At 41.6% G+C, this 13,659-nt stretch overlaps 1 protein-coding gene across 3 annotated transcripts in view; it reads left to right on the top strand.

The window, feature by feature from the left end:
* The first annotated feature begins 2,214 nt into the window (after nucleotides 1–2,214).
* FAT1 (FAT atypical cadherin 1) overlaps nucleotides 2,215–13,659 on the top strand; it is a 151,710-nt gene continuing 140,265 nt past the window's right edge. For 2 of the 3 annotated variants that reach the window (XM_065405091.1, XM_065405090.1), the window contains exon 1: nucleotides 2,236–5,497. In XM_065405091.1, the coding sequence (XP_065261163.1) occupies nucleotides 2,236–5,497 (3,262 nt within the window). Of the gene's footprint in view, nucleotides 5,498–13,659 lie in introns of all 3 variants that reach the window. The other variant, XM_065405092.1, reaches the window with a different exon arrangement.

The raw sequence follows: 13,659 nt of genomic DNA, 5'->3' as shown, positions 1-13,659 counted from the left end.
CTATGGTAGTTGTGAGGTCCTCAAAGTACTTCCCTCTCATCACAGTTTGTCCTGTATTGAAATGTTGGCAACTATGCATCGACACGTGTGCAAGCAGTTGGGCTCTCCTGCTGCTGAAGAAAAGAAAGCTAATGGTGACTTGAAGATTCTGCCTATGTCAGTTAAATATGGGGCATGTCAAAACAAGTTTGGAGAGGTCCTTTAAGAAAGGTAATTTTAATGGCCTCCCCAAATTTTTTGGGCCAGTCCCCCTTTCTCCCTTCATAACATTTATTTGCTTCAACTTTGTTCTGACGGGGAAAGCTCTAAGGCAGGGGTGGGCAAACTTTTTGGCCTGAGGGCCACATTGGGTTTCCGAAATTGTATGGAGGGCCGGTTAGGGGAGGCTGTGCCTCCCCAAACAGTCAGGCTTGGCCCGCCCCCCGCCCCCTATCTGATTTCCCCCTACTTCTCACCCCCTGACATCCCCCCCCCCCCCGGGACTCCTGCCCCATCCAACACCCCATGTTCCCTGACAGCCCCACCCACCCCCATTCCCTGTCCCCTAACTACCTCCAGAACTCCTGCCCCTGACTGCCCCATCCAACCCCTCCTCTCATTCCTGACTGCCCCCCTGGGACCCATGCCCCATCCAACCACCCCTTCTCCCTGTCCCCTGATTGCCCTAACCCCTATCCACAACCCCACCCCCTGACCACCACCACCCCGAACTCCCCTGCCCCCTTACTGCGCTGCCTGGAGCACCGGTGGCTGGCGGCACTACAGCCGCGCCGCCCAGAGCAGCAGGATAGGCAGCTGTGCTGCCCAGCGGGAGCCAGCCACACCACCGTGCAGCACAGTGCACTGGGTCAGGCTGGGCTTTGCAGCTGCGCTGCCCCAGGAGCTCGTAGCCCCACCACCCAGAGCATTGCACCGGCGGCGCAGTGAGCTGAGCCTGCAGGGGAGGGGGCTAGCCTCTTGGGCCAGGAGCTCAGGGGCCGGGCAGGAGGGTACCGTGGGCCACATCTGGCCCACGGGCCGTAGTTTTCCCACCTCTGCTCTAAGGGTAAGAAAGTAGTTCATTCTCTCCACATGCTGAATCTTCATCCTCTCCACTGAGAGGATGCCAATTTAGTGTTAATTGGGAAAGTATTTTTTGTGATGTGCACTGCCACTTGCTCAAGATGCAATATACAGACAGTTCCTATTCCAGAAAGCTTGTAAAATAATTAAAACAGACCTAGAACAGAGTGGTTGCACTCGGAAGTCCAGAGGAGTGAATGATTACACTCTTAACGTATTCTAAGAACTGCACTGAGACTATCTTTTGACATTAGCCATTGAACAGCCTAAATTAGAAGGCATGAGAATGACTTTCTGTCACTATTGTACCGGTGCCACATGTGACCCAGTAACCTGAAGTGAAAGGCTTGGTAATCCATTATGAAGCACTGGGGTTATCCAGACACCACTAATTTTTTTTATTTATAAAACAAGTCAATAACACATGGCCTGTAATGGTGACATTTCAGAGACTGTTTTTAGTATGGTATAACCTTAATAACAATTGTGGCAGCTAATCATTATCTGCTTTTTATTTGGGCTTGAATGAGATATGTTTGTTACATGTGGAGGAATTTTATTCATTTATATGCTATATGACAAAGCATATTAACTTTGAGTAGCTATTGGTATAGTTATTCAATGAATACTTTCCAATTGATTTTCAGATTACATTAAATGAGGAAGTCCTTTAGCCTAATTTTTTACTTAGTCTTAAATTTAGTTTTATATAGACAAACTTAATATTTGCAAGAAAATTCAAACTGAAGTTAGTTGACTTCTTCAGTTGCTTTCAGATGTTCCTTTCATGACGGAGTAAAAAACTGTGTAATTAACTTTGGCATTTAATTTATCAATCCTTCCATGGTATAGCAGTATTCCCTATTTTTCGGATTTATGAACTTACATAGTTACATTTTTGAGATTTTTATTATCTTATTATATTATATTTTTATTATAAAGTTGCCGTATGTTTAAATAGGTACCTTTAAATAGTCTGAAACATACGGCAACTTTGAGAGATCATAATCTAGTCATGTTACTTTTAGCCATATTAGAGATGTAAGACTTTAAATCCTTTTTGTATTTTAAATCACATAATTAATCAAAATTAAAATAATGACACGAGTAATTTTTGAAAAGCCTCAGTTAATGATTCTTTATTTTGTTTCAGGGGTTTTGATAATTGCCACCATGGGGAGACCCTTGACCATGCTGCTGTTGCTGCTGGTGCAGCATTTTGGAAACTGTGAAGGAAATCAAAGACCATATCATACTTCACTAGTGCAATTTACACAAGTCCAGTACAATGCCACGGTGTATGAAAATTCTGCAGCCAAGACTTATATTGAGCAGCCAGTAAAAATGGGCATTTACCTTGCAAATCCACTGTGGGATATAAGATACAAAATTATATCTGGTGACAATGAAAACTTGTTCAAAGCTGAAGAGTATATTCTTGGAAACTTTTGCTTTTTGAGAATACGGACCAAGGGAGGAAATACAGCTATTCTTAACAGAGAGGTGAAAGACCATTACATATTGACTGTAAAAGCAGTTGAAAAGAATACTAATGCTGAAGCACGCACACAGGTCAGGGTGCAGATACTGGATACAAATGACTTAAGACCCTTGTTTTCTCCAACATCTTACAGTGTTTCTTTGCCTGAAAATACAGCAATAAGGACCAGCATTGCTAGAGTAAGTGCAACAGATGCAGATATTGGAACCAATGGAGAATTTTACTACAGTTTTAAAGAAAGAACAGATATGTTTGCTATACATCCAACCAGTGGTGCAGTGGTTCTAACTGGAAGACTCGACTATGCAGAAACTAAGCTTTATGAGATGGAAATCCTCGCAGTGGATCGTGGAATGAAATTGTATGGTAGCAGCGGTATTAGCAGCATGGCAAGGCTAACTGTTCACGTAGAGCAAGCAAATGAATATGCTCCTGTTATTACAGCTGCTGTCTTGTCTCCTTCAGAATTGGACAAGGATCCAACATATGCAATTGTAACTGTTGAGGACAGTGATCAGGGTTCAAATGGAGAAATAGCATCTTTAAGTATTGTGGCTGGTGACCCACTTCAACAGTTCAAAACAGTGAGGTCTGTTCCAGGAGGTAAAGAATATAAAATCAAAGCTGTTGGCCACATTGATTGGGAGAGCCAACCTTTTGGATATAATCTGACTCTTCAGGCTAAAGATAAAGGAAATCCTTCACAGTTTTCTTCTGTAAAAGTTATTCACGTGACATCCCCACTGTTTAAGTCTGGACCGGTCAGATTTGAAAAAGATGTGTATAGAGCAGAGATAAGTGAATTTGCCCCTCCAAACACTCCTGTGATAATGGTAAAAGCTTTGCCTAATTATTCCCAATTAAAATACATTTTTAAAAATGCACCAGGCAAAGTCAGATTCAACTTAAACCCGCACACAGGTCTTATTACCACTTTAGAACCAATAAAAGCACAATATTCATCCCATTTTGAACTTGAAGTCATGACAAGTGACAGAAAAGCCTCTGCAAAAGTGTTGATTAAAGTAAGAGACATGAACAGTAATCCCCCTGAATTTACTCAGACATCATATAAAGCTTCCTTCGATGAGAATGTGCCAGTTGGTACTAGTGTCATGAGTGTGAGTGCAAAAGATCTTGATGAGGGTGAGAATGGTTATGTGACATATAGCATTGCAAACTTGAATCCTTTACCATTTGTGATTAACCATTTCAATGGTATTATCAGTACCACGGAAGACATGGATTATGAGTTGATGCCAAGGGTTTACAATTTAAGGATTCGAGCATCTGATTGGGGCATACCATATCGTCGAGAAGTTGAAGTTCCTGTTACTATTATTTTAAATAATTTGAATGATAACACACCGCTGTTTGAAAAAATAAATTGTGAGGGAACAATCCCTAGGGATCTTGGTGTTGGAGAACAAATTACTACTGTATCTGCTATTGATGCTGATGAGCTCCAGTTGGTGAGATACCAGATTGAATCTGGAAATGAATTAGATTTATTTATCTTAAATCCAAACTCTGGGGTGCTTTCCCTGAAGCAATCTCTAATAGATGGTTTAGGTGCTAAAGTATCTTTTCATAGTCTGAGAATTACAGCTACAGATGGTGAGAACTTTGCAGTACCATTATATATCAACATAACAGTAGCTGCCAGTCGTAAACCAGTAAACTTGCAATGTGAAGAGACTGGTGTAGCCAAAATGCTGGCAGAGAAACTACTGCAGGCAAATAAGCCACACAATCATGGCGAGGTTGAGGATGCTTTCTTTGATACTCACTCTATGAATTTACATGCACCTCAGTTTAGAAGTACTCTTTCAAGCAGTGTTGAAGTAAAGGAAAGCCTACCGGTGGGTTCCAGCATAATGCTTATGAATGCCACTGATCTTGACATTGGCTTCAATGGAAAACTAGTTTATGCTATCTCTGGAGGTAATAATGATAGTAGTTTTACTGTGGATTTGGAAACAGGAATGTTAAAGATTTTGTCTCCCCTTGATCGAGAAGTAAAAGATAAATACACTCTGAATATTACTGTGTATGATCTGGGAATACCACAAAAGTCAGCTTGGCATCTTTTAGATATCAACATTTTGGATGCCAATGAAAACAGACCAGAGTTTTTACAGGACAGCTATTTTGTTGAAGTGAGTGAAAACAAGGAGCTGAACAGTGAAATCATTCAGATTGAAGCCACAGATAAAGATTTGGGGCCCAATGGGGAAGTGAAATATTTTCTTCTTACAGATACAGACATGTTCACTATTAACAGTACGACAGGTGTTGTGAAAGTTGTAGGGGCTTTGGATCGTGAAATCCAACATGTGCATTTCCTGAAAATAGAGGCCAGGGACCAGCCAAATGAAGAACCTCAGTTGTTTTCCAGTGTACTTTTGAAAGTATCTTTAGAAGACGTCAATGACAATCCTCCTAAATTTATTCCATTGAATTATCATGTGAAAATTCGAGAGGACCTTCCAGAAGGAACTATTATCACATGGCTGGAAGCATATGATCCTGATGTGGGCCAGTCAAGTCAAGTACGATACAGCCTTTTAGATAGTGGAGATGGAACCTTTGATGTAGATAAATTGAGTGGAGCAATACGTATTGTACAAAGACTGGATTTTGAAAGGAGACAAGTTTATAACCTGACGGTACGGGCCAAGGACAAAGGAAAGCCGATTTCATTATCTTCTACCTGTTACGTTGAGGTTGAGGTAGTTGACGTAAATGAAAATTTGCACCCTCCACGGTTTTCCAGCTTTGTGGATAAGGGCTTTGTAAAAGAAGATGTCCCTATTGGTTCATCTGTGATGACAATAACTGCCTATGATGAGGATGCAGGAAGAGATGGAGAGATTAGGTATTCAATCAGAGATGGATCTGGTGTTGGCATTTTCAGAATAGATGAAGAAAAAGGTAAGAATTTTTTGTCCCATCTTAATTCACTTATTCTGTTTCCAGTATTTAAAAAAACCCCAAACAAACAAAACCCCAAACAAACCTAAAGCACTAACAGTGATAAGAATGTGTTTTTACACTATTTTATTAAACATTTCTAATCAATTTATATATTTTTCTTCACAGTTTTAGTGGATGCACACTGTTAGGAAGTGAAACAAAGTGAAAACATTTTATAAAGTTGCATTTTTCCTACTTGGATTAAATATTTACAGCACATATTATACATTGGCCTCAAAACCTCTCCCACATGAGCACCAAAAGGGAATATTATATGGGGTCCAGATTGTGGAGCTCTTACTCACGTTGTTGAGAACTTACTCATGTGAGTAGTTCCATAAGTGAAGACTCACCAGGATGCTACAGTCTGGCCTAAGGGAAAGAGTAGAAACTTTAACTCTGGAATTTTCTTGCCTTTTTTTTTTTTTTTAAACTGTTAGATCATTGCTATCCTTTGAATATAGCTTCTCTATGTGTGCTGATTATATTTGCTGCTTTTGGTAAATTTATTTAGTAGCTTTCTCTGTTGTTCACCCTAACAATAGTAACTGTATATTTTTGGTGAACGAACAGAAATAAACTTCTTCCAAACAAAATGTGAATACATTTGCAGCTTGTTAATATAATATTTTATGGTGATAAAGGATTCATATATGCATTGATATAACAGATTCAGAGGTGTTGCTTTTTTGTGTCGGTGATTCGTAGGTTAGGAACTGTTGTAGGCATTTTATTCCAGTCTAATCCATTCAAAGGTGCTATCGTTATAACCTCAGTAAAATATTAAAATTCTATAAATTATTTCTTGAATAAGTGTCTCTAACACAGTTAAAATGAAAATTGCTACTCATTCTACCTCCCCCATACAATTTTTTCTTTAAAAAATAAAATATTGTTAAATTTCACAAAAGCAAAGAAATTCAGAGTGATGTCTTCTTGTACAGTCTTTCTTTCATGCCACTGTACTCTGATACTTTGTCCAAGAATTGTATGCATTTTCACATACCTTCAGTGCTAGATTACCGAAGCACAAATAACAAAGTTAAGCAGAAATCATGGGCAGAGTTCTGCGCTGTTACACCATTGGTAATCTGTCATAACTCATATTAGTTCACTGGTATCTGAAGATTTCGCTCATGTTTTATTAATTGGTCTCCCAGGGTATGTCTATACTGCAATTAGTCACCTGTGGCTATCCCGTGTCAGCTGACTCACGCTCCTGTGGCTCAGGCTGCAGGGCTGTTTAAGAGCAATGTAGACATCTGGGCTTAGGCTGCAGCCCGAGCTCTGAGACACCCCCACCTCACAGGATCCTAGAGCCTGGGCCCAGGCCGGAGCCTGGAAGGCCAACACAACAATGAAATAGCCCCGCAGCCCGAGCCCCATGAGCCTGAGTCAGCTGGCATGGGACAGCTGCGGGTTTTTAATTGCAGTGTAGACATACCTCCTGTCTGTGGGTAACTCTAGTTACAAGTTACAACTCACTTAATGATTCCATATTTTGTACATAGGGGTCTGCCAAATTCGTGCCTGTGGAAAAACGTGTAATGGACAATGAAATCTGGTCTTTTCTGTACTTTTATCCTATAGTAGAAGTACACGGAGTTTCTCAAACTGGAGGTCCCAATCCAACCCCAGCTGGGGGTTGCAAGTCTATTGTAGGGGGGTAGTAGTATTGCCACCCTTACTTCTGTGCTGCCTACAGAACTGGGTGGCTGGAGAATGGCAGCTGCTGGCCGGGCGCCCAGCTCTGAAGGCAGCACCGCCAGCAGCAGCACAGAAGTAAAGGTGGCATGGAATATTCAGCTGTATGAACACATCCACAAAATTTGCTATTTATGCCCTAACCAACCTGTGAAAAATGGTCATTTTGTTGCAGTTTAGTTAGACCCCTATTTATACACGTCTTGTAGTGTCCCATGAGTACTGGTGAGTTGTGCCCGTAAGATTGCTTAGCTTTTCAAGATTTAGAAGAACAAAATGTCACTTGAAACATTTATTTAGAAAGTCAGCTATTAATCAAAATAATATTGGTTCTTGTTAAAGAGCAGATCTCCAGAGTTGTAATTAAGTTTCACCTCTTTTACCTTATATTTGTACAAAGTAGGTTTAGAAAATGTTTAATGAACTACTTTCAAAGTCTTAGTAATTTCATGTTTAGTTTTTGGCATGCTTGACAGATTATTTATGCTTTTTAGTATTCTGTCTCTTCTTTAGTGCAAATATATTCAAGTTTGTTTTATGTAGAAAAGAGTCTTACTTTAGTCCCATATGTGGGTCTGTAGAATTAATCCAGTTTTGCCATTTTACTATCTAGGTGCCATTCTTTCTTCTTCAGTACCAGTTCATTCGTGCATGGCCCTTGATTCTGCCACTCTCATTAAGTAGGTGGCAGAATCATGTGTCTAATGTTTCCTTTTACGCCTTCATTTACCTAAGTGATTTTTTTTAAACCTAAGGCCAAATCTTGTTTGCCTTACTTTTTTGAATTTAATAGGACTACTCATGTAAGGCAAGTAGGATTTGGTCCCAAGGCTTCTATTTAATAATTTTGGCAGGGATAGTGTTGTGGATATGTGTAAACTCAATTTTAAAAGTTGCTGTTAGCTAACCCTATTTTCATAGCTGATATATAGTGTTATTTTTGTGTTTTGATTTTAATAATCATGTATAGTAGGAGGCCCAACTATACATGCTGTTGAAATCAGATTGCTTACTTCTATGTACAGCCTCTTTTTCAGCCTTTTTGGGGAAAAAGGGCAATTCCCCCCCCCCCCCCAAAAGGCTGAAAAGAAAGCTGAGAAAAGATGCTTAAAAGGTACCAAGCCCTTCCCAGTATGTGTTAAGAATATAGAGGTCCTTGACACTAAAACACTGCTTAAAAATAAAACCTTTTAATTATGCTTATTTGGAGACCATACAAGGACTCTATTACACTTATAAGTGCAATAGTATTTATGCCACTCATCACCGTGGTATTCTGCCTCTGCTGTTGGTAATAGGGAATAGGCTGATGGATAGGTGACTGGGAGACAGAGTAGAGAAGCAACAGATTGGAGGGGGGGAGAGACCAGATTGGACTTCTGACAAACAGCTGGGTGACTGATTTTCTAGATTCACTGAGAGGGTAGGGAAGAGCCCTTTATTCCTTGAGCCAGTTGTCTCCCAGGTATTCTCCTCTGGCAGCATCGTATTGCTTCATTCATGTTACTCCCAGTCCAAAGGTAGGTAGACTTCATATTTTAGGAAACTTTTTTGACTCAAAACTAAGATACCAAGTATCTAAAGGGAACCACCTATCTTATATTTAAGGAATCAAAGGTGGGAATCACATGAAGTGCATGTGGGGAATTTAAAACCTATGAGAGGGGTGTGGGTGTGAAAACAGTTCAACATGATGGAATTTCTTGGGGCTGGAGGTGGTTTGTTTTTTCAGAAAGCTAGGAAATTACCTACAAAACTTGCATTACAAGAACCTTAAGCTTGCAAAGTCAAGCTCAAAAGTTAGGAAATACAGTAGCACCTCAATTTTACAAACACCAGTCTCTTCTGAACGATCGCTTATATGAACCTTTTTTCTCGAGTGTGTGTGTGTGTGTGGAATTAAATAATGACAGCGATGTAAGTGAAGAACAACATCCTTTCACATCCCAATGCCTTCAGTGGATTGGAAATCACTTTGCAGTGGCTGAAAGGATAAGAAGAAAACTATGCGCTGTACTAATACTTAGCACCTTACCTACTGCAACTTTTGAGATGTTTGATTTTATGAACTACTCAGTCCCCAATTAGTTAATAAAATAGGGTTCTAGCGTATTAGAATTAGGGTTGGTTTCTTGAGTGCCTGTGCAACCTTAAGCTAGCCATTTCCTATCTTTTTAAATGCTTGATTTTTGCCACCTTAATATTCTTCTAATGCCTTCAGGCCAGTTGCCCTCCTCTAGAACAGTGGTCTCCAAACTTTTTTGATCGCGCACCCCTATCAGTAAAAATTTTTTAAGCACGCATCGTCTGCCGCGCCGAAGCGCAAAAAAAAAAAAAAAAAAAAAGCCGTTCAGACTCCCACCCGAACTGCCGAAGCCAAAAAAAAGAAGCGCTCCTCCTGCCGCGCACCCCCAGGGATCCTCGTGTGCGCACCCCACTGCTCTAGAACATGCTTTCTCATGTACTAGTATGTACATATCCTCATAGGATATACTTTCAGGCAGCCACATGTCCTTGTGCACCCCAACTCGGCAATCAGAGGATTGGGAAATGATCCCCTAGATGTGCTTCTGTTGTTTTAAATGCCTTTTTTTGTTTTGGAGCTGTTGCGCCCTAGAATGCCCCGTGGTAAGAAAGAACTCCAAAAATGGAGTATTTTCTAGTCTCACTGCTAATGAATGGAGATGAGGAAGTTGGGCACCCCTTGCATTCCCCTATCAATATTTTATTTGGATCTGTACATGGGACAGGCTTACTATATGGCTACCAAAAACCTAGAGTGGGGCAGTTGGCCATCTTTGAAGGTTCAGTGGGAGGTTTGCAGTCCCCGCCTTCATTCCAGAAGACAGCTTAAGGCAGGGGTGGGCAAACGTTTTGGGCTGAGGGCCACATCTGTATGGGGAAACTGTATACAGGGCAGGGAGTGCGGGGTGTGGGAGGGAGTGCGGGGTGTGGGAGGGAGTGCGGGGTGCAGGAAGGGGCTTAAGGCCAGGGATTGGGGCAGAGGAGGGGTGCGGGAGGAATGAGGGAGCTCAGGGCAGGGGGTTGGGGTACAGGAGGGGTGTGAGGTGCAGGCAGAGAGTTGGGGGGCAGGGTGCAGGTGGGGTTTGAGCTCCGGGCTGGCACCGCTTACCTAAAGCGGCTCCGGGGTGGCAGCGGCGCGTGCCAGGGCAGGCTCCCTGCATGCCTGCCCTGGCCCACGCTGCGCCGCTCCAGGAAGCGCTGTGGCCCCTAGGGAAAGAGGGGTGGAGGGCTCTGCGTGCGCTCCCCTTGCCGCGCTTCCAGGTACCTCCCCCGAAGCTCCTATTGGCCATGGTTCCCCGTTCCCGGCCAATGGGAGCTGCGGGGTGCGGTGCCTGGAGGCAAGGGCAACACATGGAGCCCTTTCCCCCCCGCCCGGGGGGGGGGGGGGCACAGAGACATGGTGCCAGCCGCTTCTGAGAGCAGCACGGGGCCCACAGCACCATGGGGAGCAATTCCGCGGGCCGGATCCAAAGCCCTGAGGGGCCGGATCCGGCCCACGGGCCGTAGTTTGCCCACCTCTGGCTTAAAGTCAGGAGGCCCTACTGGAGACTATTTGGGTGTAAGGAGAGAGTAGTGGGGTAAAACATTTTTATGTGTTTTATTGGGGTTGGCTCAAGATTTGCTAGGAAACCAAAACTTCAAGCAAACCTCAGGAGAAACAACTGGGACCAACCAGTTTAGGTTCACCAAAAATGTGTGAACCCAAATACACATTTCATGCTGCTCCAGGGAATGAAACCATAGCTCAGGGGTTCTCAAACTGGGGGTTGGGACCCCTCAGGGGGTCACGAGATTATTACATAGGGGGTGGCAAGCTGTCAACCTCCACCCCAAACGCCGCTTTGCCTCCAGCATTTATAATGGTGTTAAATATATTAAAAAGTGTTTTTAATTTATTAGGGGGATCACACTCAGAGGCTTGCTATGTGAAAGGGGTCACCAGTAAAAAAAGTTTGAGAGCCACTGCCATAGCTAGTTCTGTGTGTTGAGAATCACCTCTGAACTAGTTCCCAGAGATGTAGCATGAAAGCTCCAACATGTTCCATAACAAATATATGTACTACAGACAACAGACAAAAATATTGTATAAATCATACACATGCACCTGGGGCACTGGAGATAGAATACTTTATCCTTCGAGGTCCAAAACCAACTGTCACTTGAGCCTAAGGAGAGCTTCCTCAGTTAGACAGATGCACTCGTGCAAATGGCTTAATTCAGTATTCACTGTAAACCCTGATAAGGTTGGTTTTTTTTTTTTTTAAATATTTTAACATCATGCTACTGCTAGCAGAACTTATATTATGGATTCTTTGCCATATTTACTCCCCCAAAGTCTGGTGAATTTAGAGTAGTTGTAGAAGCTTTCGAAAATGGCCAGCTACCAGCTGCTTATTAACATTTTCTTTGAGTTGTTATAGCAATTAGTATCTTAATATAAAATGATTTGTCAGACAGACATCAAGAATTCCAGCAGTATAGCTAACTGTGTCCACAACTTCAACTGCTGTGATTTTGCTTATTAATAAAGACTTCAGATACAGGGATTACTAATAATATTAAAACAGCTTTTGTAGTTTTATGGTAAACACCCTCTAAAGTTTTTCATATTAATTTTTGAGTGCATCATCAATCGGTATTTTAATGATAGTATTCATTTGAACACTCGTTACAGTACAAGCTAAAGTATTTTTTCAGAAACCTGTTAAATTAACCAATTTGAATACACTGAAACAAATGTTTAATGAAGTATATATTTTTAATTTTTTATGTGGTCACTTGTCCTTTATTGTATTTATTGATTTTATTTTTTAATTAACTGAAATAAACTGATATATTTTTTTAATAATATTAATGTATAATAGTTTAAAATTGTATATTTTTCTTGGGGAGAACAAATACAGTATTACCTTGCTACCCCTTGTTTCAGTACCTCCTGAATCTTCATTGATCATGGATTTTTATGTTTACATTTTAGTGGATCACAAAATGGTGAAGCGCTGCTGCCATGGCAGAGCAAATGCAAGTGATATGTGCCATGTGGACCAGTGGGTGAACGAACTTACCCCCTGCTCCTCACTCTATTCTAGGTGATAATGCTCTACAATAGGGCTACAGCACTGGCTGCTGCTTTTGCTCAGCCTCTCTCTCTTTCCTGTTGCTTAAGGCAAGGTCAAGATCTGACTGCTCCCATAATAGCTTTCCTGTGACTTCCATTGAAACTGAGAGTAACCCAAGATCATTATGTGGAGTGAGGGACTCTAGTGAGGCAGTTTCCCACCTCTCTTCCCCCTTCAGCAGTGGCCGTGGCTGTTAGATAAATTGACTCTGATCCTCGTGGGGTTGAGTCCAGCTGTGGAAAGAGATTAAAGATGACATTTGGAACAGAAGCCACTAAAATCAACATAAACTGACCTCTGTTGTGTGACATGGGAATTATATTTTTGCAACCCTGACCCAGGTCAGGTGTCTGAGGGCAGGAAATAATGATCAGGCTCTTACTGGTGTTTCTCTTGGTTGCAAGTGTGTCACTCCCAGCACAATTTACAAATAAATACAGGCATAAAATACACTAATGAACATACAACTGGAGAACAAAGGTCCTAGATAATGATGCAGAAAGAACTACAACAGACTTTTGTGACACTTGAAATAAGTAAACAAAAATCTGCATTTCAAAATAAAAAATATTGCAGCTGAGTGCAAAATAATCTCGTATACTCAGAGTAGTATCCGCTCAATGTTAAAATTAAAAACTAAGATCGTTTCACAAAGCAAACCTATCCAGCAAAGCTACACTGGCATATCTGGAAAGGACAGATACCATACAGTAGACCTTGGAATAAAAGAAAATAAAGTCCCACATTCTTAGGTTGAAAAGCAGTCTGCAAATTCAGATGATCAGATATATCTACTAAACAAGAGATTAAATGTATTCTTAAAGAATTTGAGGAATTTAACAGTGGACTATATTAATGATAGAATGCATCACATTGATATAGATTCCAGAGTGCTATTAAAAATACATGCACTGAGCAGTGAAACGGAGATAAATCATGCCAATTTTATGCAGCTGCTGCTGTTTGGAGAAGCTCTGAGGGGCAGCAGAGGCAGACAGAACTAGTCATAGGTGAGGAAGACACAAAGCAGAAGCTGTTCAGGGCCATAGAAACACAGAAATCCCTTCCCTCCCTGTCCCTGTCCCAAGTCCTACATTGGTCCTAGGATGATGCTCTGCAGAGGGAAGGGAGAACAAAGAAGAATGCTCATTCCCCTTTTCCAGTAGCTAGACATTTACACCAGCCAGAGGCTGAAATGAAATGGAGCCCCCAAACAGTTTATAGGAATAGTGTCTGATAGCATCCCAGAACCCATTCCAGCTCTGGTGGGGA

This window comes from Emys orbicularis, chromosome 5 (assembly GCF_028017835.1).
Source record: "Emys orbicularis isolate rEmyOrb1 chromosome 5, rEmyOrb1.hap1, whole genome shotgun sequence".
NCBI lineage: Eukaryota > Metazoa > Chordata > Testudines > Emydidae > Emys > Emys orbicularis.
Note: the sequence above shows the minus strand (reverse complement) of the source record. Positions and strands in the feature narration are given on the sequence as shown.